General features: G+C 36.9%; 1 protein-coding gene across 9 annotated transcripts; it reads right to left on the bottom strand.

The window, feature by feature from the left end:
* Positions 1 to 457: 457 nt before the first annotated feature.
* Positions 458 to 21,753, bottom strand: LOC131146202 (calcineurin B-like protein 4). 9 transcript variants are annotated; one of them, XM_058095611.1, is made up of 10 exons: positions 21,321 to 21,753; positions 20,357 to 20,418; positions 18,987 to 19,198; positions 7,955 to 8,037; positions 2,031 to 2,090; positions 1,778 to 1,886; positions 1,654 to 1,706; positions 1,327 to 1,407; positions 1,128 to 1,240; positions 458 to 1,014 (listed from the first exon to the last, which is right to left on the bottom strand). In XM_058095611.1, the coding sequence occupies exons 4-10, from the start codon at positions 8,030 to 8,032 to the stop codon at positions 951 to 953; spliced, it is 558 nt and encodes a 185-aa protein (XP_057951594.1). In that variant the 5' UTR covers positions 8,033 to 8,037; positions 18,987 to 19,198; positions 20,357 to 20,418; positions 21,321 to 21,753; the 3' UTR covers positions 458 to 950. The 9 variants fall into 9 exon arrangements, with proteins under 9 accessions (XP_057951594.1, XP_057951591.1, XP_057951596.1 ...); XM_058095608.1 differs by having other exon boundaries at positions 18,987 to 19,210; positions 20,357 to 20,430; positions 21,321 to 21,745; XM_058095613.1 differs by having other exon boundaries at positions 20,357 to 20,430; positions 21,321 to 21,745.
* Between the last annotated feature and the right edge of the window lie 3,831 nt (positions 21,754 to 25,584).

Below are 25,584 nucleotides of genomic sequence, written 5' to 3'. Positions count from 1 at the left end.
ATGGATAGTATCTCTCTTCAAATAACGGAAAGTCGGGCAAGAAGAGGACCAATGACAGTAGAAACTAGGTAAGTACGTTTGTACAATCATAATTAATAAACAGGCGTTGCTACCTATGTTGACTTTCTTTTTGTTTTATCATGGGACAATCTAAAAGTATCCAAAATAGGATTTTTATTGGGCTAGATTAGATAACATTTCTATTCATGCATTAAATAGTTGAGGGAGAGAAAAATCAAGAATTGAGAAAAAGTCAACAAAAAATACTATCTTTTACTATTGTTAATATAAACAAATCATATAAATCTACTTATTTACTTATTTATTGACGACAATGGCATATAAATCTACTCTTATGCATTTAAAAATAATATCTAGAAAATGTCAACAGGAAAAAAGCTCATACCTTTGAAAAATGTTATCTACATGAAAGTACTGTAGAGTTATTCTAATACCAAACTTAATGGTCTGAATCTTGTCCACTATTAACCATCGTGTTTGATGATTTTGTCTTATTAAAGACATCTCACAAGATTGAGACTTAAATCATTTTCGTACCACTCAATGGATTGGATCCCGATACAATCCCTAAGATTTAAACCATCTTTTCTATTTCTTTTCTCTTCTTTTTCGAGAAAAAATAAAACAAAAAAAAACAAAACAAAAGCAGAACAGTCCATGGTTCCTTTATGAGAAACCACTGGTATTGCAAAATTTACACTCGACACTATACACACAAATCTTCAGTGCTGCAAAACATAAAAAAAGGATTGGAACCCCATGATCGTACACTTTGCCAACTCTATGCACATCTAATCCGCTTCCCCACCCCTAGTCTAAAGAAGAAGAAATTGAAGACAGGAGAGTGCAACTTGTGGGCAATCACCGAGACCATGATTCAAAATGTTCACCAGCAAGAGAAACTTTTGACCCTTCACATATTTTAATGTCTATATTTCTGAATCTTCAACTTCAGCACTTAACAAGAAACTGGGAAATGCAAAAGTCATGTCCCTGAAGAAAAGAAAAAGAAGAAAGAAGACAGAAGACAGAAGAAGCTTGTTAATAATAAATGGCCCTTTGAATCATCATATCAGCAGCAACTGCTGGTATAGTTCAGTACTCACTTTAAATAGGGAAGGGTCATGTTCTTGATCAGCGACGGATTCTTCGACACGTATTCCTTCCACTCTTCTTGATCAATCACTCCATCGCCCTTCGTATCTGCTTCGGTAAATGTCTGTGGAAGATGGCATGAATTTATTTTTCTTAAAGATATAAAGGGGAAAACAAAACATTCAAGTGAAGGAGTGGAGTTGTTTGCACCTTATCCACAATTGTTTTAACATCATCATCTGATAATATCAGATCCGATTCATGTAAAAGCGCCAAAACCATCTTCCTCAACTGTCAACGAAAGAACCTCAAATGTTTACAACTGTGTTTAAGGGCTGAAAGAACTTTGGTTTCATAAAATTGATCACAATTTTAGTCCAGACTTTGCGACGGTAGAAAGTGCAGGATACCCATTCAACGCAAAGCAAAGAAATTTTAACATTAGGAATGTACAAGGACTGGATTGCATAGGAAACAAAATTTGCAGGAATGCAATTTGAAACAGCGAAAGAAAAGCAAAGAAGTTCTAGTACTAACTTCTTCTTGCTCTATATATCCAGTCTGCCTTGGATCATACAATCTGAATGCAACTGCCAAAACACATCATCTTAGTAAATAATGATAATATTAAGGATTATATTTCATCAGAAATAATTCTTACATGAAATTTTGTCTCCTATAGGTGCATTTGGGTGAAAGACGCCCAATGATCGAACGAATTCTCCAAACTCGATAACCCCATTTCGCTTGATATCAAACAAATCAAATATCTGCTTAAAATCCCAAGATGAATGCAATTTTAGCAAGAGGAGAATAACAAAACAATACTGCAGATTGTGTTCCCATCGTAGTCTTGTTGGGCATATGAGTAAGAAGAATGCAAATATAAGAGAAGAGGAACAAGCAATACGGACCCGGTCAGCGAAGAAATTCCTCTTAATTCTGTTCCTGAAAAGTGCAAGCTGGAATTCTTCCTGCCCACCATAATCTAGCAAATTAGTTCCTTAATCAGATGGAGATATTGGATTCATTTTCTCTGAGACTGAGATGAACAAAGTAGCGGAAGATTTTCAATTTGCTTTAGTTTTGAAATTTTTGCGCTCTAGGCCATCCATTGACGTTATCCGTTTGAATATCATAAAGTCTTGAGGCCTTTTGGAGATCACTTCTGTTAGTTTCACGGATGATTTTCACGTACTAGTTCAAATGAATAATGAACGAGATTTTCTTCATGGATGGTCTCGTGAAGGAAGGATTTTGGGCTAGGTGTCCGTTTCGTCTTTTTCGATGGACAAAGTATTTCAATCTGAAGCAGGAACCATCCTTGGCCCCTCAATGATTATTTCTCTCTCGTCTTTCGATGCACATGTACAGGCCTGATTGTTTACAGATTCTAGTCACTAGGTTTGGTCGATATCTGGGAACTGACAATGCTATGCTTAACCGAACTAGGGCTACAGGTGCGAGAATGTGCGTGGAGGTGGATTTATTGACAGATCGGGTGGATGCCTTCACGATTGTTGTTTCTGCAAATCAGAAAATTTAGCAGGAAGTGAGGTACGAAAAGTAAGGATTTTATTATGAGAAATGTCATAAATAAGGGCTTTCTAAGGTGGTATGCCGAGTGGGTGAAAGGAAACAAAAAATTGGGGATAGACGTAAAGATACAAAAAATGCTTGACAAGAAAATCGACAAGAAATTTGGTGTGTGAAGCATTTGGATAAAGGGAAAGAAGTTCAGAGAGAATTGATAGATCCATGCATTGTTGAAGAATCTTTAGAGGTGGATCATATTCAAGAGGGTGCAATGACATCACAAATTTTGCCAGTGGTTGAGATAGTTACATAAAGTGAGATGGAAGAGGGGGAGTTTGTTCTTGAAGAACCAAGGCCTGAAGTGGAGATTTTACAGATGAACACAAAACAGTATGAGATTGAGCAAAGGGAGGAGATTGTTGAACCAGTCCTGGGTGCTCCCGACGCTGATATGTTGATAGTGGAAGATGTTATAGTAGTGCGTGATCAGTTGATGACATCTTGTAACATGATTTCAGAAATCTTGAAACAAGAGTGTACAATCATGTCCAAGTATGTCCTACATAATTGTGAATTGGATAAGGAGGTGGAGAAAAATACTTTTGAGAAACTCCCATTGGAAAAAGGCTATTGTTCGGATGATGATTTACATGTTCCGCTTGTTAAGTTGAAGGATATTAATGGGCAAAGAGAGAAGAAGTCTCAACAGGTTATTACCCATCCAAAGAAACTTGATTTATGATTAATACAATTCTAGTGTGGAACGTGCGGGGTTTAGGCACGTCTAAAAACCGTTTACAAAAGTTAATGAGGAAATTTTCGCCTTCTATTTTGGTTCTTTTAGAGTCATTTTTTGATAAAAGTTTGATGTCGCAATGGGTTGGCTTTCTAAATTTTCCGAATTTTTGTGCGAATGCATCGGTGGGGGGTAAACTTTGGATATTTTGGGAAGAGGAAGTGTACTTTGAGTTACAACATATGTCTAATCAAGTTATTTCGGGTATTTTTAGTTCTCTGGACCAAAATTTCTTGGCTTCATTTGTTTATGTTAAATGTCATAAAACAAATCACCGGGAACTTTGGAATGGTTTGGAGTTTGTAAAGAGGGATGATTTCCCCTGGGTAGTGGAAGGAGATTTTAATATCATCCGTTCAGATTTGGAACGTATTGGTGATCATACGAGGTCGTTATCGGCTATGAAGGAATTTAATACTTGCTTGGACAACTGTGATCTTATTGATTTGGTTGTTACTGGCAGCAACATGTCTTAGTGTAATGGGCACAGTGGAAATTCTCAGAGTTGGGCAAAACTGGATAGGGTCCTCTATAATTCGACTCTTCTTCAATCTTTGCCAAATATTTATTTTGAGTATGAAAATAGGAGGACTTCAGATCATAACCCATTGATTATTAGGTTTCATAGAAATTTGCATCGGTATGGTCATTCTCCCTTCAAGTATCAGAATATGTGGAGCACTGATCAGTCTTTTAAGTCTTGCGTGGAGAAAGCCTAGAGGGAGGAACTCATGGCACGGGTTTAGTTAGACTTGCTGCTAAATTGAAGCATACGAAAGTTGCAATCCGAAACTAGAACAAGCAGGTATTTGGACATGTGCATCAAAACATTAAAAAACTGGAGGAAAGTATGGAGGTTCTAGAGGCTCAGCTTTAGGAAGGGTATTCGCCAGAAATTAAGGAAGATTTTTTCCTTTCTAAACTCAAGTTGGAAGCTTGGGAAAAGAGGGAGGAGATTCGTATTTCTCAACTAGCCAAAAAAAAGTGGTTGGAGGCGAGGGATAATAATACAAAGTTCTTTTATGCATTTGTGAACCAAAAGAGGAAGAAGGCTATGATTCATTCATTGAAACTTCTGAATGGAGAAGTATTGGATTCCATGGAGGCTGTTTATGAGGGTGCTATAAGGTATTCTCAAACTTTCTTAGCAGGTGCAGGACCCAGTCGAACAACTTACCTTGATGATATTATATCTCCTATGGTTTCTGAAAAGGAGAATATTGCTCTTTGTCGTGCTCCGTCTGAGGTGGAGGTAAGGGATGCTATTCTTTCTATCTCGAGAAATAGTAGCCCATGTCCGGATGGTTTTGGTTTGACTTTTTTCCATGATTGTTGAGATATTGTAAAAGAAGAGGTGATCGATGCAGCTAGAGACTTTTTTGCTGGGTCTCCTCTTCCTAGATTTTATTCTGCATCTTACATTGTTCCAATCCCAAAAGTTCAGAATCCCTAGAAATTTGACAAGTTCATGCATATTAGTCTTTGTAGTGTTATCTACAAAATTTGTTTAAAAATTATTGTTGCAAGGATGACAAGTTTATTGTCTGCACTGATTTCTCCAGAGCAGGGAGCTTTCATTCCCGGTTGAAGTATATTTGAAAATATTACATTGGCACAATTTGAAAATATTACATTGAAACAAGAAATGGTTCATTCTCTGCATAAGAAATATAATGGTGGAAATGTAATGATCAAAGTAGACATGGCTAAGGCTTATGATAGGGTCGATTGGGATTTTTTAAACTTGGTTCTAAAAAGCTTTGGATTTTCCTAGAGATTCTGTGGTTTAGTGGCGGAATGTGTTTCCTCTCCTTGGTTCTCCATTGTGATGAATGACACTTATAAAGGTTTCTTTAAACCTTCTCGAGGGCTTCGCCAAGGAGACCCTCTAACTCCTCATCTGTTTATTATTTTACAAGAAGTTCTTTCTCGGCTTCTAAAGAAAAATTTTATGGAAAATAAGATAAGCGCTTGTTATCATCCTCGTGGGGCGCCTTTGGTATCTCACATACTCTATCTGGACGACATTCTTATTTTTGTTAATGGTAAGAGAAGTTCCATTTGATTACTTATCAAGACTCTAAAGAAATATGAGGATTGGTCTGGCCAAATGATAAATATAAACAAGTCAAGTATATTTTTACAAAGAAAATTGCTTATGCTCGGAAGCAATCCTTGTTAAGGATGACTGGCTTTGCGGAAGGAGGGTTCCCTACTACATACTTGGGTGTTCTTTTGGTATCAGGTCGTCTTACGGCTCGTAATTTAGAACCTCTAGTTTCTAAATTGAGGAAAAAGATAGCGGATTGGAAATTTAAGCTTTTATCTCAAGGGGGCCGCTTAGTTTTAATTAAGCATGTATTATCATCAATGACGGTTCATCAATTTGAGGTAATTGACATTCCTAATATTATCTTTACAAAGTTAAATTCTATGTTACCAATTTTTTTTTGGAGTGGAGTAAATGATAAAAAAAAGAAAAGAAAAGGAAATGGTGTTCCTGGCCTAATATATGTAAGCCTATTTGTGAGGGTGGTTTGGGTATTAGGGATTTTGAGAAAGTAAAAAAATCATTGCATATAAAGTTTATGTGGAGATTGTTAACTATGGATAATTTGTGGACCCAATTCTTTAAAACCAAGTATTTGAATAATGGACACCACTTGAGAGAAATAAAGCCAGATAAAGGAACCAGATTTTGGAGATCGATTACTCGTGTGATACTTGAAGTATTAGAGCATGTTCGTGTTCAAATTAAAGAAGGGTCAGCCTCTTTCTGGTTTAATCTATGGTTAGCCTCCAGGATCCTTTGTGCTAAGGTTTAGCAAATCAGAAACCATAAGCTACGAACACAAGATTGTTGGGATAGAGATGGGTGGAATGTTGATTTATTGGTGGATCTGTTGGGTGAAGAACAGGCTGAGGAAGTAATGAACTTTGCTATTTCTCACAAGGAGGGTCCAGATACAGTAATTTGGGAACCTTCAACAGATGGGAAATTTACCACAGCAAGTGCTTGGAAAATTATAAGGGAGTATAAAGAGGAATTCTTAGTTTCAAAATGGATCTGGCATCCTATGTTGCCAAAATGGGTGTCAATTTGTATGTGAAAGTCTTGGTTCGCTTGTCTTCCGATTGATACTCGTATTCAAGAAGTAGGTGTTCAAATGGCCTCTTGGTGTGATTGTTGTTCAAATACCAAGATTGAATCTCTAGACCACGTGTTTTGCACGGGATCTTTTGCTCAGGAGGCATGGAAACAAGCAGCAATGGCGTTGGGTGTTAGTTGTATAGGAATACATGAAAAGCCAGAGTTAATTTCTGGTTTAGTTATGCAAGACGGGCCTCACAGTTAAGCATTCTGGTAGGTCTCATACCTAGTCTCATCATTTGGAGACTTTGGACTCGTCGATGTAGAGCCAGGATGGAATCAATTCATGATTCAGTGAGAACTGTGTGACTTGATATTAAATAATGGCTGAGATCCATTTTGGACAAGTTAACTAACTTCTTGCATGGATATTGCAGTCCTTCGTGCTTTGGATATTTAAGTAAAAAATGTGAGGGTTCGTCTTCCTCGTGCAGTCAGATGGTGTCAACCTGGGATAGGTTGGGTTAAGTTGAATGTGGATGGAAGCTGTAAAGATAACCCAGGTAATTGTGGTGGTGGAGGTGTGATAAAAGATGAAAGGGGTTTATTTAAAACAGTTTTTTCCTCATTACTGGGTTATGGAACCAATAATATGGTTGAATTAAAAGCGATTATTATAGGGATTAATCTGTGCAAAGATCTCGTTGATTAAGTGGAGATTGCCTGTGACTCTGCTTTGTTGGTTCAGTGGATTAATTCTGGGAAGTGTTCAGCTTGGAACTTATGGGAATTGTGGGAAGAGTTTGTGTTAGCATTGAGAGGCATACATTATAAAGTGGAACATATTTATAGGGAGGCGAATCAAAGTGTGGATTTCTTTGCCAAGTAGGGTGAATTTGGTATATCATGATCATATAATTGTCAGGATGAGCTTCCATAGCAAGTCAGGGGAATGATTCGATTGGATTTATTGGGATTTCCTTCCTTGCACTCGTGATGCTTTGTGCTGGTATTTGTGAAGGTTGGAGTGGTTGGTTTATTCCTCGAGATCTTCCGGAATTTTGTTTGTTTTCCACTTATAATTGGTTATTTCTTATTTATTTTTTTGGTTGTTGGTCATTGGTTTATTGGTTTTGAATAAGTTGGTTAGGTCTGTTTTAGATTCTTGGGGTTTGATTTTATTTTTCCTAAGTCTCAAGGTTGGAACCACGGTATTCCTCCGCCATAAGTGAGGGGTTTTCTAATAAAAATAGGAGATGTCGTCCTCTTTTTCCAAAAAAAATTAAAAAAAAAAAATGAAAAAAATATCCAAACAGCCACAGGAAATTTTGGTTTTAACATGGATTGCATTGTTAAAGTAAACAAAATTAAAATGTTTATTATTTTTTTTTAGTCAATTCGATCATATAACATACCTTGTGAATAAGCCCATCATTTATTATTGATCTGCTTAGTTTGTTAAATAGCTTATATAGGACTTCTATTTCACTCATTGTAACTGCAAAAAAGAAACAAAAAAATTTCTAGTTTCCTACAACTGATTTCATTAATAAAAACTATGATATTTATATTTCAGACCAAAAGGATTCAAGAAAAGAAACGTGAGAATATCATTAGAATGCATGCAAAATTGAAATGGGTAAAGCTATTTCAAAACATAAAAGTTCTGTTGGCGTGATTGTAGGCTTGATTGTAAGATTAAAATTGTGGCATGATTATAGGAGGAAATTTCGGATAGGTAAATATTGTAATATATATTCATTCATCTTGTACAGGAAAAAGGTGAGAAAGAAAAATATACAAAAATTTATTTTTCATTTTTTAACATGGTATTAGAGCAAGGTTCCAAACCTAACTTTTTTCCCTAACCCTACTAGTCGTTGTCTGCTGAGGGTCACAAATCCGAACCCCTTTGCAGACTCTAGCAACCTATCCCCTTGGCCGTTTGCAGCAAAGCTTTGTCTGCAAGGCGTCAACGGGCAATAGGTCCCTTACAGCCTCACTCTGCTTCCCCTATCCAGTACGCAGTACCCTGTTCCCTGTACCCACTAACTTGACCTAATCTACACAATACCCACCTGACCACTCCATTCCACTCGCAAATGCAGCCTCGCGCTCGGCTCTCGACACGGTGGCACCCACGAACGCTCCCTAGAAAACCCTATAGGCTACCCGTGAAGCTGTGAAGGTGAAGTAAACTGAATCGCAGCCCTCAAGCGCCGAGGGCGTGACCCATCGTGAAGAAGGCCCAAGTTACTCCATCATGAGCGAGGGTGACCCTTCCCCAGTCCTTCACTCGCCGTGAGTGTCTGAAACGCTGCCCTTTCCGCAGCCCTGTTTCCCTTTTCCTCTGGTAGGAGTAGTAGCCGATGTCACGGTCCGACTATTTTCACACCCTCGTGCGGCGCTAGCTAAAGCACTCTTGTTTAACTAGCTAGCCTATCGTTTACCAACATTCATCCACGAAGCACTTTCATTAACATTCATTCAGATAGCAGTGGAAACAATAATCAATTCATGAAAGTCGTGGTAAGCAAGCAGTAAACATTGAAGCAAACGTAATTCATTAACAAATCCTTCATTGACATGGTGTACTTAGCGAGGGAGGCAAGTAGGCTAAGCACGTTGACAATTGCTAATGAGTTTTACAATGACTGATGAACACTCACCCTCCCCTAAAGAGGTTTTTATGTAATTATCATCCCGGCACTAGGAAACATCAAAGTGACCGAGGAGTCATACTGCCTTATTTAGCATACAAAGACACTACTAGCAGAAAATAACCCTACACTAGTTTTTACATGATGGAAACTCATCCCAAGCACACGAGATAAACAGTCATAGGCAAGCATAATGCCCTGAACAAGCTTAGCTCGTGACATTCTCCCCCACTTATGCGGTCGACGTCCTCATAGACTTTTGGCGGTAGGTACACTTCAAATTTGTCCACGAACAGTTGAATATCGTCCGCAGAAATCCAGCTGATTTCTTTGTCATCAAGGCATTTCCACTTCACTAGGAACTTCTGTCGCTTCTTCCTTGAGGATGTGAACTTTCTGTCTGCAAGGATCTCTTCAACGTCATGTCTGTCAGGTTGCACTGTCTTCAACTCTGCTCTATTGGACTGACTTCTGCTCAGGTCATTGGTGTTGGCGTTGAATGGCTTGAGGCAGCTGACATAAAACTGCGGTCTTCTCCCCTTATCTGCCCACTTCTTCATCTGCTCAAAAGTTTTCTCCAGATAGGCTTGGGCAAACTCTACATTCAGTCTCCCTTCACTAGTGAAGATATACGCCCTGGGACTCTTTCGTCTGTACGGCTCACCCACTGTGTGAGGTAACAGCAGCAGTTGGCCTTTAATAAGTTTAAAAGGGCTCTTGTTGGTTGTTGAGCACCTTTGAGCGTTGCCACATAATGGAGCCACATCAAGTAGTTGCACGTCATTCTTATGGTTGTCGTTGACACAATGGCACAAGTACTCATCAAGTAGCTCTCTGAATCTCTTCATCTATTTGTCTATCTGTCGATGAAAACTCGAAGAGATGTCAAGATGTGACCTGAATATCTTGAAAAACCATGTCAAGAAGTTGTCAGTGAACATTAAATCTTGGTAAAAAATAATAACTTGGGGAACACCCCAATGTTTCACAATAGTCACAAGGAACAATTGTGTCGTCTCCTTTGCCGAACAGTACTTTGATGTGGCTATGAAAGTACCATACTTCTTCCGCTCCCCCTTGTCTTGTTGGCAAGTGAGACAAGTTTTGGTATAATCAACCACATCATCCCACGTTTCTCCACGAATACCCCTCAATGAACTTCCTGCAGTATTTAGTAAGGCCAAGAAAGGAACGCAACTCCTTCACTGTCGTGGGGATCTTCCGTTCTTGAATCATCCTTACCTTCTCCATACCCCTCCGGATACGACCTTGTTCAACCACTTGACCAAGGAATTTTTTGCTTTGCCGAGCGAAAGAGAAATTCTCCTTCTTCACATCCAGATTGTTTCCCCTCAGCCCGTCGAACACTTTCCATAGATGCTTTTCATGTTTCCTCTAAAACAACACCGATGCTCTCAACGGTGTTTTGGAAGGGCGAACACATCCCGCTTCCAATTCATTAAGTTGCTTCCCCAACTCTACTATCTCTCAAGGCGTAATCCGACATGGCCCTTTAGCAGGTGGTTTCACTCCTGATAACAACTCGATCTCATCCTACATAGTCCGTCATGAAGGCAAATTGTAAGGTCGCTTAAACGGCAACACCTCCTTATACTCATCCAACACCGCTTGGATGGTAGTAGGTTCCAGCTCTTGGCCTACTTCTTTGTCTACCACCACCGTGGCTAAACGTGTTTGCTCACCCTGACCCAATCCTTCATTGAGTTGTATGGCTGAAAGGGACTTCCCATCATCTCCTTTCGTTGCAACGACTTGCACCATGCACGAGTGATCTCCCATCAGACACAGGAAACCAGCCGAAGGCATCAACACTGCCCTTGTCCCCCTTAGGAACTCCATTCCTAGAATGACTGGAAAGTCATCCAATGGCACCGCTGTGAAATTCACATGACCTTCCCACTGTCCAAACTTTACAGTCGCTTGCTTGGCTACTCCTAGAGTAGGTTGGGTTACAGAGTTAACTACTTTCATGCGTCCTGTATCCTTTTTTAAGGATAAGTTGAGTCTCTATGCTTCCAACTGCGAAACAAAATTATGAGTAGCACCCGTATCCACCATAGCGCGAGTACTCTTCCCATTTATCCTCAAGTCCACAAACATTAACCCTTTTGCTCGTGTAACTTTTGGTGTTTTTTCCTGCTTTTCCAATGCGCTCACCAGCCGCACCAAACCCACCCTCGGGGCATCATCCTCTTCCTCATCGTCTTCCACTGCCTGCTCTACAATAGAAGCCTGTAAAGCATTAAGTGATGCTTTGTGAGGGCACTCAAAAACTTTATGAGGCCCACTACACAAGTAGCACGAAATTTTACTCTTCCCCTTTCCATTGGGTGTGTTGAACCCTTGAGACAACGAAGCTTCCTTCGAGGTTGATGATTTAGAGTCGGCTCCCCCACTCTTGGGTTTGCCATTCTTGAAAGACTTTCCACTGTTTCCCTCTCCGTCAAACCGTTTGGACGAAGCGGTATCATCACCAGCGTAGTCAGTCAAGCGTTCTGCAGCCGCTTGTGCAGTTGACAAGTCTTGAATCCTTTGCCTATGAAGTTTAGTTCTTGCCCACGATTTCATCCCCTCAAGAAAATAGAACAACTTGTCCGTCTCCGACATATCCCAAATATCCAACATTAAAGCAGAAAATTATTTCACATATTCTCTTATCGACCCCATATGCTTGAGATCTCTCAGTTTTCTCCTTGCATTATACTCAACATTCTCAGGAAAGAATTAGGCATTGAGCTCTCTCTTCAAGTCTGCCCAACTATCAATTACACAGCTTCCATTTTCAATTTCTCTGTACTTGGTACGCTACCACAGTTTGGCATCACCAATCAAGTACATGGTCGCAGTATCCACCTTTGCCTGTTCTGAGGCCATCCTCACAACGCGAAAGTACTGCTCTACATCAAACAAGAAGTTCTCTAACTCCTTGCCATCTCGGGCACCCCCATACGTCCTGGGTTCTGGCACCTTGGTCTTGCTAACTCCCGGAGTGTTGGAGTTCCCCATAACAAGAACCATCACATTCATCTTTGCATCCAGATCTGCCATCCGGACCTGTAAAGTTTCCACAGTGTGGTGAAAGTCCTTTGACATTTCACTTGTCAAACTTGCTTGATGCTGCTGTGATCCCATCACTTCATCAACAAGTCCCCTCAGCTGGGCAATCTCGTTGGCCATATTGTTGGTTGTCTCTTCAACCTGTGCTTCCAGTGCACTGATTCTTTCAGCGTTGTTTGGTCTCATGGTCACTTACCAAAGCTTCCCAAATCCAACAACGAAGGCAATCGAATTCACGTAGTAACTCAATCTTGGGCTCTCACCAAGTGTCATCGACTTGGCTCTAATACCAAATGTCACGGTCCGACTATTTTCACACCCTTGTGAAGGGCTGTGCGGCGCTAGCTAAAGCACTCTTGTTTAACTAGCCAGCCTATCGTTTACCAACATTCATCCACGAAGCACTTTCATTAACATTCATTCAGATAACAGTGGAAACAGTAATCAATTCATGAAAGTCGTGGTAAGCAAGCAGTAAACATTGAAGCAAACGTAATTCATTAACAAATCCTCCGTTGACATGGTGTACTTAGCGAGGGAGGCAAGTAGGCTAAGCACGTTGACAATTGCTAGTGAGTTTTACAATGACTGATGAACACTCACCCTCCCCTAAAGAGGTTTTTATGTAATTATCATCTTGGCACTAGGAAACATTAAAGTGACCGAGGAGTCACACTACCTTATTTTTCATACAAAGACACTACTAGTAGAAAATAACCCTATACTAGTATTTACATTATGGAAACTCATCCCAAGCACACGAGATAAGCGATCATAGGCAAGCATAATGCCCTGAACAAGCTTAGCTCGTGACACGGAGACCCCTCTGTTGCTGTTTGTGGACCCAAATGAGACCCTTCTGTTGCTGTTCTCCCTCAAGCCATGTGGCGTGAATGGTATTGTTTTTTTTTTTTTTACAAACCGAAGGTTTGCAGTTTTGGTTTTTTTTTTTTTTTTTTTTTGTGAGCTTGAAATCCAAGAATGGTTCTATCCAGTTTTTTGGTTTTCTCAATGGAGGACACTAACGATCTTGGCACCTTTGGTATTATTTTATTTAATTCTCATCATAATGCTAATAGTAATATTTGGATACTTGACTCCAGGGCTACCGATCACATGACATTCGATCCCAATGATTTCTCACACACTTCTCCACTGCGACGCACAAACATTGCAAATGCCAATGGAGTTGTTTCTTTGGTCACCGGGGCTGGCATGGTGACTTTGTCACCTTCTCTCACATTATCTAACACTTTATTGGTTCCCTCTCTATCTCATAAGTTACTCTCTGTTAGCCAAGTAATAACAGACTTAAATTGTGCTGTGCTCATTTATTATACTTTTTGTCTTTTTCAGGATATTCTCACCAAGGAGATCATTGGGCGTGGTACTAAAAGGGGTGTGGGTTGAGCACATCATATGCGTCATCCGAATGGTATCAAGGAGAAACAGATTTGGCTTTTACATCGCCGATTAGGACATTCGTCGTTTGGGTATATGCGACATTTATTCCCTGATTTATTTTCACACATATCAACTGCTGACTTTAAGTGTGATACTTGCATTCTTGCCAAAAGTCATTGAGTTACTTATCCATTGAGTATGCAAAAAAGTGACATTCCATTTGCTTTAATCCATTCCGATGTGCGGGGACCATCTCCTATTTCTACTGCATTTGGAATTCGCTGGTTTGTAATATTTGTTGATGATTTTACTCACATGACTTGGCTATACTTGCTAAAACATAAAGATGAGGTATTAAGTGTGTTCAAATCATTTCATGTCATGGTTCAGACTCAATTCTTAGCCAAGATACAGATTCTCCGGTTCAATAATGGTCGTGAATATTTTAACAGAGGATTCCTTGATTATTTCCAACACCATGGAATTATTCATGAATCTTCTTGCCCACAGACTCCTCAGCAAAATGGAATTTCTAAATGAAAAACCGACATATACTTGAAATTTCTTGTGCCCTCTTGCTTGGCACCCACATACCCAACTGGCATTAGGCTGATGCAGTTGCTATAGCTGTGCACCTCTTCAACCGTATGCCATCTAAAGTTTTAGATTTTAAGACACCCCTATAGGCTCTTTCAACTTATGTGCCCTTGCCTACAACATTAATGATTCCTCCCCGTGTCTTTGGATGTGTAGCTTTTGTACATCTCCATAAGGACCAACGTAATAAACTTGACCCATGTGCTATTCGATGTCTTTTTTTGGGATATGCCGTGTTGGCCTTACAAGGTTTAAAATCTTGTTTTGATGATAACAAATCAAAGGAACTTAACATATTTGGTTAAGTGATGATATTTCAGGACTCAAGTATGTGAATACAAGGTCAAGGGCACACAAGGATTATTGAAAACTTATACTCCAAAGAAAGAAGATCTCATAAAGATTATACTATTAAAGCATGGATTCAAAGATGATTTGATGAAGTTTAAAGTGAATTGAAATTGGAAGTCAAGATAGACTCAAGAGATGGAAAAGCATGAAGACTTAAGTGTTTAGAATGTCAAAATCTTAAGAAGTCTTTATGTAAGTACTTCAAGCGATTTCAATATGGATACATGAAACTCTTAGGTAAATTACTTGGACCTAGATACCTTTTAAAATACTTGGAAAATATTTTTATAATCAAAAAGGTTAAAATTATTTTTGGAATGAAAAGCACCAAAATAGGATTTTCCAAATTCTGTTATTTTTTCTATATCTGCATTTATGTGTATTTTTATCTATCAAAAACTTCTTATCTTAAAAAGTGTTCAACATGAAAGTTGTGAGATTTTCTCTTAACTTTCTGTTGATACCAAGAACGTTTAATTTGGAGTTATGTAGAAAAAATTATGACCAAAATACTGAAAGGTGGTCAAAACTGTTAGGCGGCTGAGCTTGTCTGTTCAGGCGACTAAACAGCAGACAGAACCACTTCAGGTGACTGACCCTATGAGTCTAGGCGCCTGACCCTGTACTGACTTCAAAAATATGCTGAAATTCAAAGTCCAAGCGACTGACCCCTTGAGTTCAGGCGCCTAACCCTTCGAAATTCAGAATTTTAAAAGTAACGGGAAGTTTCCAAAATTGAGTTTTTGAATTCTAAACTTTGTGAAAACTTAGGGAATACTCCAAGCAACTTGGGCAACATGAAAAATACTCTTTAAATTCTATAAATACATGATTAAACCCAATGATCAAATACACCAACAACATACAAGCAGCAAATCAATCAAATTCTTTCTACTTTTCAAAGCTACCTTGCCTATACTCTTGTTCAATTACTTGTTGCGAGTTTGCTAAGAAAAGCTCACGGGTCTTTGCATTTTTACCGAGTTATTCAACCTAAGAAAGAACACCGATGATATATATACTTTGAGCTTCATCTTTCTATATTGTGATTTTGATTGAAGTATATAGATTTCAATTGTACTAATCTACTCTCTTGAGAGTGTCATTGTACACCAAATTGTTTTTTGTTTCTTTTCTAGTTTTTTACGGTTCAAGGTTGGTTGAATCGTTGTACCAAGTGTGGGATATCACTTGGAGAGGGGGCTCTACCCTAAAGGAGGGATTGTAACGGTTTGTTCCACTCGTAAAGGAATGCTATAGTGGAATCTTTAGGTGGTCTTACCTAAGGCGAGGACGTAGGTTGGGTATAAGCCGAACCTCGTAAAAAACTCGATCTCACTCTCTTTCCATAAACTCTCTTTAATTTTTTCATGCACATATATAACTGCGTGGTTGTTAATTTCAAATCTATAAATTGTGTGGATTGGATATAAAATAAATCAAAAATTAATTTGGCTTTGGGATTGTGGAAACCAAACAGGAGTATGTTGGTTGATCAATACTTTTTGTGGAAACCATAAGGGAGTACGTAGATTGATTAACACCCAAGACTCATTAATTGAAAGTTTATTTAAAATCCGAGTTTTGGAAGATTGTTGAAATTTTCAATTTTAATTCATTAAAACGGGGCTTTTATCAAACTCTACTTTGAGTTACTCAATCGCTGAATCTCGGAAGCTTTGCTGAATTCATTCTTTAGTGCGAATCTTGTTTTGGTTATCTTGTTGAGAGGATTGAATTATTCAAAAGCTGAAAGCATTACATTATGAATCATTGACTTGTGTTGATTGAATCAAAATCTTTGGTTGGGTGTTAATTGACATTGCTGCAAGATCAATTTACTAATTCTTAAAGTTTTAAAAGTGAATATTGATTTTTAGCTGATATTGTAATTCAAATCATCCTTGTTTGAATACTTAACTAACAATAAGTTGTGAATCTATAAAAAGAGTTAAAAGAAACTTTTAAAACTCAATTCACCGCCCCCCCCTCTTGGGACTACACCTTAGTTTTCATGTTGTACATCAAAAAGGATATCAGTGCTATGACTCGATCACCAAACGCACCTATGTCACTATGGATATAATGTTCCTGGAATCCGACATGTTCTACTCTCCTTCGATATCCAATTCTTCTCTTCAGGGGGAGATCCAAGTTGAAGAGCAGAATTGGTCAAGATTGGACTGGCTAGGGTTTGATGACATAAATACGGTAGTTAGTGAGGAAGCTGATAAAACTCCAGATGAATCTCCGGAGGATGACATAACTCTAAGAGCAACATCAACATCAGCAACATCTACATCAACCCCACCTGAAGCTGAACAAGAATCCTCCCACAACTCAATACCTGAAGAGCCATCTCCTAAGAATATCCCTAAGGTAAACTCTTCCGTTACACTTCCAACTAATAATGATATGGATATCTCTGCTGGTCATACCTTACTTTTTAGGCATAATCGTGGAAAGCCACCAAATAGGTACTCTCCAGAAATTAAGGAACGAAGGACAAGGTATCCAATTGCCAACTATGTATCTACAAAGAAACTATCTGAACCCATTAAAAAATTTGCACACGAACTTTCCTCATACCATGTTCTTGCTGATGTTCAAGAAGTTCTAACAGACCCTAAGTGGACCCAGTCTATAAAGGAAGAGATAGAGGCATTACTAAAGAACAAAACATGGGCTTTTGTGTCGTTGCCTAAAGGAAAAAGGACGGTGGGGTGCAAATGGCCGTTTTCCATTAAACACAAGGCAGATTGATCTATTGAACAATATAAAGTAAGACTGGTAGCAAAGGGCTATACACAAACATATGGCGTGGACTATCAAGAAACGTTCTCACTAGTAGCCAAGTTGAATACAGTTAGAGTCTTGTTATCTCTAGCAGCAAATCTCGACTAGCCGCTGCACCAGTTTGATGTAAAGAATGCCTTTCTTCACGGTGATCTTAAGGAGGAAGTGTATATGGATATTCCACCAAGGTACACGCAACCTCAACGACTAAGGTTGTGTGTAAATTACAACGCGCACTGTATGGACTAAAGCAATCACCAAGAGCATGGTTTGGGCGATTTAGCTTGGCAATGAAGAAATATGGGTTTCAACAAAGCAACTCAGACCAGACACTCTTCCTGAAGCATCAACTGGGCAAGGTAACAACATTAATAATCTATGTAGATGATATGATCATTATAGGAAATGATCTAGAAGAAATAACAAGACTTCAAGAGCAATTAGCAACATAGTTTGAGATGAAAAATCTAGGAGGACTTAAATATTTTCTAGGAATTGAAGTTGCAAGGTCTAAGCAGGGCATATTTCTTTCCCAACGAAAATATATCCTAGATTTATTATCAAAAGTTGGGTTACTAGATTGTAAGCCCGCAGATACACCAATAATCCAGAATCACAAGCTTGGAGAATACCTAGATCAAATGCCAACGGACAAAGGAAGGTACCAGAGATTGGTTGGGAAACTTATTTATCTATCCCATGCTCGGCCTGACATCGCCTATGCAGTAGGTGTAGTAAGCCAATTCATGCATTGTCCAAGTGAAGATCATTACGAATGCGGTGATTCAAATTCTTCGATACCTAAAGTCCTTCCTTGGAAAAGGACTTATGTTCTCAAAAAACAATCACTTGAGGGTTGAAGGTTATACAGATGCTGACTGGGCAGGAAATATTTCAGATAGAAAATCCACCTCAGGCTATTTTACGTTTGTTGGAGGGAACTTGGTTAGATGGAGAAGCAAGAAGCAAAAGGTGGTAGCATTATCAAGTGCAGAAGCTGAATTTCGTGGGATGGCTAAGGGTCTGTGTGAGCTTTTCTGGCTTCTAAGACTATTAACTGAAATTGGCTTTGCCCCAAACTACGAGATGGACTAATTCTGTGATAACAAGGCTGCTATTGACATTTCTCATAATCTAGTTCAGCATGATCGGACCAAACATGTGAAAGTAGATCGACACTTCATAAAAAAAAATCTTGAGGCCAAAATAATTCGATTTTCATTCGTTAAGTCCGAAGATCAGTTGGCAGATATACTTACAAAAATTGTATACAGCAAGAGCTTCTACAACTCACTTAACAAGTTGGGCATTAGAGATATATATGCACCAACTTGAGGGGGAGTGTTGACGTGATTGTAGACTTGATTGTAGGATTAAAATTGTGGCATGATTATAGGAGGAAATTTCGGATAGGTAAATATTGCAATATATATTCATTCATCTTGTACAGGAAAAAGGTGAGACAGAAAAATATACAGAAATTTATTTTTCATTTTTTATCAAGTTCATTACTAGAAATTAAGCAGATGAAATTTAGTCCTTAAAGTTTCTGCTTACTCACAAGGAGTTTCAGCAGCAAGGACAGTAGGCTCCTCGTACCCGGGTGCCTTTCTAGCTTTCTTCGACGAAATGCAGCCCAAAAATGCTATTAGAAAAACTCACACCCTTTTAGTGACTCCCGGGTGTCATGCTAGTCGTGCTGCTGCTGTTAAAGCCAAACCTTTGAAATGTTCAACAAAACAAGCCTCTTCCATGAAAATGCCTCGTACAGAGCTGTAATTATGACTTTAACAAAACAATTTCATTGAGAAGACAATAATAATTGCAGTCTTATAGAAAAATAACATACTAATCATAAAGTGACAATTTCATTCAATTAGTACAATCAATGTTTTAAAAGGCTCAATCGAAGCTCGCCTCAAGGCAAGGCATGCTTAAAACGCCTTGAGGCTCAATCTAAAATATCAAATTCCAAAAAGGCTAACACATTACATGCTTATGTATTTTTTTACAAAAAAGCACGCTTTTTGCGCCTTTTTAGTTGGGGCTTATGCATTTTAGGTGTGTGATTCTCAAGTTAGAATTTGTTATAAAATTTTAACTACATGTTTGTATAAAAGAAATGTCATAATATGAGTTTATTTCTAAAATTATTAAACCTCAACCTTTCCAAAATAACTAAGAGGTGTCTCTTGCATCATAAAAATAGTTTGAACTTTGTAATAGTATAACTATCTCTTGTCATGATTTATGTCATGTATTCAAGCTAGCAATTTTTGAATAGCCAACAAGTATTTTGTAAAGTAAATCTAATTTTTCTTTTCTTTATTACATTTGTGATTTTCTTAATTTTTACTTTATTTTTAATATATATAATTTAACAAATTTTTATCTTAAAAAATAAATTCCCAAAAGGCTTACACCCCAATGCCTTAAGGCTTACGCCTCACCTTTTGAAGGTTAAAACGTCTCGCCTTACGCCTTCACCTTTTAAAACATTAAGTACGATCAATAGGAATCAACTGGAGTGCTAGAATTCTGAAGACCAAAAGGAAAAGGAAATATGCTTATGATGATTTAAGTACAGCCATGCAAATGCAGTTGTGTGCATTTTGGCATTTCTTTATTCGAACATGTGCTCTTGCTTCGATATTGCCATTATAAAATTAATCCAATTGTATTCTAAAGATGCAGATGATGCAGAATTGGGCATCCCCAGAAAGCTCACCTTTCCGGCTCAAAACTATTAAGCCGTGAAACTGTGTAAAGAAGGTAAGAATTTATAAAACTCATCCAAGCACAGCAAGTGAAAACAAACCGGCGGTCCAACAAGAATAGAAAAGAGAACTATAGATCAAAAGCCTAGTCAATAAATTTGGGACCCAGGCACCAATCACATGTATCATGTGAAACTATAATTTTAACACTTACTGTTTGTGTTTCTTTGGTTTGATCGCATGTCCCAGCTTCACCGAGCAACAAAAATCCCCTCACTGTTTCAAAAACTGTGTTTCATGCTTTTTGAGATTCAACGGAAAGAAAAACAAAACAGCTTATGTAATCTTATATGACTCATCAATTCCACAAAATCTTGTTAATATGAAGGTATGAACATCCAAGGAACTGGAGCTATCGACCAAGAATTTTAGCCCAACAAAATGAACATAAAAAATTCAAACACAAATAAAATAAATAAATAATCCAGCTTAAGAGTGATCATCTTTGGTAATCAACTCATTCTGCTTGCAATTCAACAAAAAATTTCTTTGTATCTAGAAAAAAACTAATATCTGGAAAGGAGATCTTTCGAATTTTTTTGGGTCACAGAATCCCCGATGGCTGATCCCAAAATTAAGAAACCCAGAAATCATAAAACCTCATTTCTCAAAAGTGATGGGGTATATGAGCAATTCAGGTATGTGAATGAACAGGGGATTAAAGGTATAGGACCCAGAACAAACTCCAACTATTTAGTGGTGTTACATGTGCTAAAAGCCTTTTAAATCTTGATTACCAATCTCAGCAGGGTTAAGGAGTTTGATTAGGATAATCTTTTTAAAAAGTTCCCAAGCAGGGCACATCAAAGAACGGGGGCCAGTCATTGACATCAGCTGGGAACAAAAAGCAAAACCCAGATAATAAAAAAAGATAACCCAATTTCAGTTTTGAAGCGCTCAATCCCTCCTAGAACAACAACCCAGAAAAGGAAACCCAATCCCAATTCATTGGAAAACAGAGAATGTCTCAAAGCAAAGACCCCCAAAGAACGAAAAGCGTAAACATTACTTCAAGCAGCAGGTGAAACAGTCAAGAACACAAACTGGGTATTGAGATTCATAGAATGAAGAAAGTGGAGTTGAAGAGAAAACCAATAACCAATAACTTATAAACTTACCTGCAAATGAAAATTGGGAAGACTCTGATTGGGATTTGCAGCTTCTTCTTCTTCTTCTTCTTCTTCTTCTTATGCAAAATGTTCTTTCTGGAACATTGAAAGATCCTAGCTTTCTCAGTTTCCAGCTTTGTGCTCCCTTTGGTTTATTTTTATTAGATGTTTCTTTCTTATGAAGGGATCAATGCAAGTATACTACCATTTTCATCTTCGCTTTCTGCCTTGTTAAACTTTTGTCTGTCTCCTTCAAAGCCACAGCTTTCAAAGTTTTCGCTTTCCGCTCGACGGTTTGGGCTTCTAGGTTGGCTGCATTTAGGGTTACAGTGGTTGTGGCTACCCCTTGAACTCCCTCTCATCGCAGCTGTCACCATTGTCTCTTCCTGGTGTGTTCATATACTTGTAAATGTTGATCACTTACATGTAATGATTGTAATCTGTGAAAGGGTCAAGAGTCAACACCCTTAATTCAATACAAGGACAATTATGCAACTATGGATGGAGTTCATGACTTCATGCGTTTTATCTTTGTTTTTAAATAATATATTAAATAATACCCTATTTAGAAAAATATTTCTCAAAATGACGTCACACATCGGGTGTTGACGCGTGTCAAGGTAAATCTCACTAGATCAAATACCGAAATTTGCTTGGAAAATGGAACGGTCAATCAATGTATGTGGCAAATTTCGCTGCTTGGTCCAGCAAGATTTGCCTTGACACCCTTCAACTCCTCATTTCTCCTTCACTTCCCTCGCGAATGCACGGTACAGAGAAAGTAGAGATTCTAGCAGGGAGGAGGACGGCAGCAGCAGGTTGCCGTTGATCGTGGCAGGTGACCGTTCGAGTTCAAGTAAGCTATAAAACTTGGAGAAATGGAATATGTTTTTCTTACCCAAAATCTTTTTTATTTTCATTGATTCTTCTTATTAATTTGTCATTCGTATTGAAAATTTGTTATACTAGATTCACAATATAGTATTTTGCATTTTGATTTGTTGTTTGGAAGGTGCATTCGGAACCCATCTAGGTAAGACTATTATTTCATTATTTATATTTTATTAAATTAAAATTATTATATATTGATTTGAATCACTCACATAGTAATGCTTCTTTCTCACGCAGCATTTACACTAATACTTGCACATCATTAGCACTCTAGGAATAGGAATGTGCATGATTTGGTTAACCCAAATATGTCAAATTGAAACTTCAATTCACTAGAAAATGAAAATTAGTCAAACTATCGGATCTAATTTAAAATTTTAAAACACTACAAATTATTTTTTTTTTTGTAATAATCAACATATAAATTTTAATATATTCGTTATTATAACTTCAGCATAAACCTAGAGTAATACAATTGTTTTATAAATTTAAATTATTAAAATTAAATATAATGTTATATATGATATATGCTTTTTATATATTTATAGTATATCGAATCGGTTTCATTAACCATGGTTATTGAATTGATTGAATAGAAACCAAACTGATAACGAAAAATCTAAAACTTCTAGATTGAAAAAAAAAATATTTAATTAGGTTTTATAAAAAAATGTTTATTTAGGTATTATTAAATTAAAATTGTTATATATTGATTTATTATATATTGTTGATAATAAGCAATATAAAAATTATTTTTAACTTGTGTAAAAATTACCTCCTATGTTACAGAAATCATCCTCACAAAACTAAATTCAAATTCAACACGAATGGATCTAAACCTAGAATTAGGGTTTAGGTTATGCGTTCGATAGTTATTAAAAAGATTTTTTTTAATAAAAATTATTTTAAAAAATACTAATTATATATGAATACATGCATAATCAAATCTAAAAATTTAAGTATGCATATGTATACTTAATTAACATAAGTATTTACTTAATTAAGTAAAATTAATGGAAAATATTTGTTGAGGGCCAGCCCTTATTAATGATTAAGTCCACATTTTAAATGGTATGATGAAGAGGTTCACCAAATTAATTATAGAGTAGGGTGGGGGTAGGGGTCAAGAGCTGTGTCCTTAAAATAAATGTGACCGTGAGACCCCAATTATCTATGTGTGTATGCAAATGATTGGGGATGACCATGAATGATTTCCATGATGATTTAATATTTGCTCATGTTGATTATAACACTTAATATTTGCTCATATTGATTGATTATGCTTGTGTTTTGGATTGGATGATTTCTTGATATGTTTTTCAAATAATGAAATTAAAAATATGAGGAAATTAGGTTGACTTTTCTTAAATTGATTGTGTAACACCCCAATCCCGAGAGGCCTGAGATATTAACTTTTTAATTACTAATTTACAGCGAAAGCAAATAAACTCCATTTTTATTAAACCAGAACGCTAATTATTAATATTACAATCATTTATTTCGAAAGAAGAAAAATTACACAAACATAAATATCTGAAACCATACTAATATTTCTAATCAATCTTTATTTTTCTAATCCCCACACGCATACTTACTAAGTCTGATTTCCGACATGTCCTTCAGAGTTATCTGAAATAAAATATGATTGGGGTGAAACGACGCTCAGTAAGTAAATAAGATTATTATTAGTGTGTGGCCAAAATGAGCTTTTGTAGAATTTCGTAAAACAATATTTAATATTATAACTTCAAGACTGCTTTTAGAATAAATATAAATTTAAAAATTTCTGTATAAAACTTTTGTCATCAATTTCAATAGTAAAATTTTATAATCATATACTATAACTGTTAAATTAAACTTTTAACTTTAAAACTATAAAATATTTAATGATAAACATACATATACTTTTCCTTATACGTTTTCCTTAGATCGTCATTTAAGCATTAGAATGATCCTTTTCACGTAAACTTATACTTTTCCTTTAAATCATCAGTAACTTTGTACACGTAATTAAATATGTATAAACATATATTATAAAAATTACCCTTACGCCTGTTTGCCGTAAGTCATGTTTACCCCCATGACTGGGTTGTGCAGTCCGAAGACTGGACTTAGCTGGCTGGCCGACCAAACTAAATCAACGTACGTAAACTTTAAGTGAGATTTTCCTTATTAAGTCCTGGTCCGGAACCAGGTGTGCACTCAGGAGAAATTCACTAACATAAATAACCACTCTGTAAACAGTGTGGGTGCACTCTGATCCGTATAAACTTTAAGCTGCGATACCGAACATCTGTAACTTTGAACTTTCTTTGTCATAAGGGGTTTTAAAATCATCTTATTATAATTTATGTAATTTAAAATAATATCGTGAAAATTTCATCTTTACTCATATTTTCATAAAAAAAAAAAATGTAACATAAAAATAAACTCATGTCGCACAATTTTTGTGTTAAAAATATATATAATTTTATTTTTGAATAGAAAGAAATGCTGAAAATTTACCCGAGGAGATTAGAACATTTCTTAACTCAAAAATAGATGCAAGTATATTAAAGATATAACTGATATATTTAAATATGCATAAAAATAAACTCATGGAAATTTTGTGAAACTAATTAACATAATTGAAATTTACTTATAAAATAAACTCAGGTATGAATTTTAAATAAAAAGAAAAAACTAACATAATCAAAATTTACTTACCTTCTTCCTTACGAACACCGTAACTATCTCTAAGAAATGAGATCGGAAAGAGTGGATGATTGAGAATTTATTCAAAATTCTCTCTCCACCACAAATTCTTTCACTCACTAATCCTTCTCTTCCTTAGAAAATTGTTGTAAAAAATGAAAGTTGAGAGCTCCCTATTTATAGGAAAATTTTGAGGAAGAAATGGAATTTATAAAAGTGTGGGGAGATGGGTGAAATTATAATTTTTTTAAAATTAAAGAATGGGCAAGGTATGGGTTGAGTATGGGATGGGGATAGAGGCCATGTGGGAGTGCTTGCCACCATTCCCATTAAATAAATTTTTAATTAACTACTTACCTAATTAATTAATCAATTAGTTAATTAATTATTTTATTATTTTATTATTTTTCTTAATCATTATTATCATTATTGTTATCATTGTTATTACTTTTAAACTATTTTTAGTATTTATTTATTTTATTATTTATTTTTGAAAAAGAATTAAATTTAAATTTTGAAAAACTCATGTGGGCCCCACACAACTTCGAGACCTGAATGGATCCTACGTAACTCAAATAATTCTTTACGATTTTATGCATCCTAAATAGCTTTAAGACTCGTGTAAACCTCCATACGACTTCGGGACTCATGTGGGCCCCGCATAGGATACCTATATTATTATTATTTT

Source organism: Malania oleifera, chromosome 13 (genome assembly GCF_029873635.1).
Source record: "Malania oleifera isolate guangnan ecotype guangnan chromosome 13, ASM2987363v1, whole genome shotgun sequence".
Taxonomy (NCBI): Eukaryota; Viridiplantae; Streptophyta; class Magnoliopsida; order Santalales; family Ximeniaceae; genus Malania; species Malania oleifera.
Note: the sequence above shows the minus strand (reverse complement) of the source record. Positions and strands in the feature narration are given on the sequence as shown.

Excerpts from the sequence above, each read along its gene's own strand:
- LOC131146202 (XM_058095611.1), bottom strand. The coding sequence starts at position 8,032 with ATGAGTGAAATAGAAGTCCTATATAAGCTATTTAACAAACTAAGCAGA. Across the intron at positions 2,091-7,954 it reads ATGATGGGCTTATTCACAAG|GAAGAATTCCAGCTTGCACT; the intron begins GTATGTTATATG and ends TATGGTGGGCAG. Across the intron at positions 1,887-2,030 it reads GGAATTTCTTCGCTGACCGG|ATATTTGATTTGTTTGATAT; the intron begins GTCCGTATTGCT and ends GATTTTAAGCAG.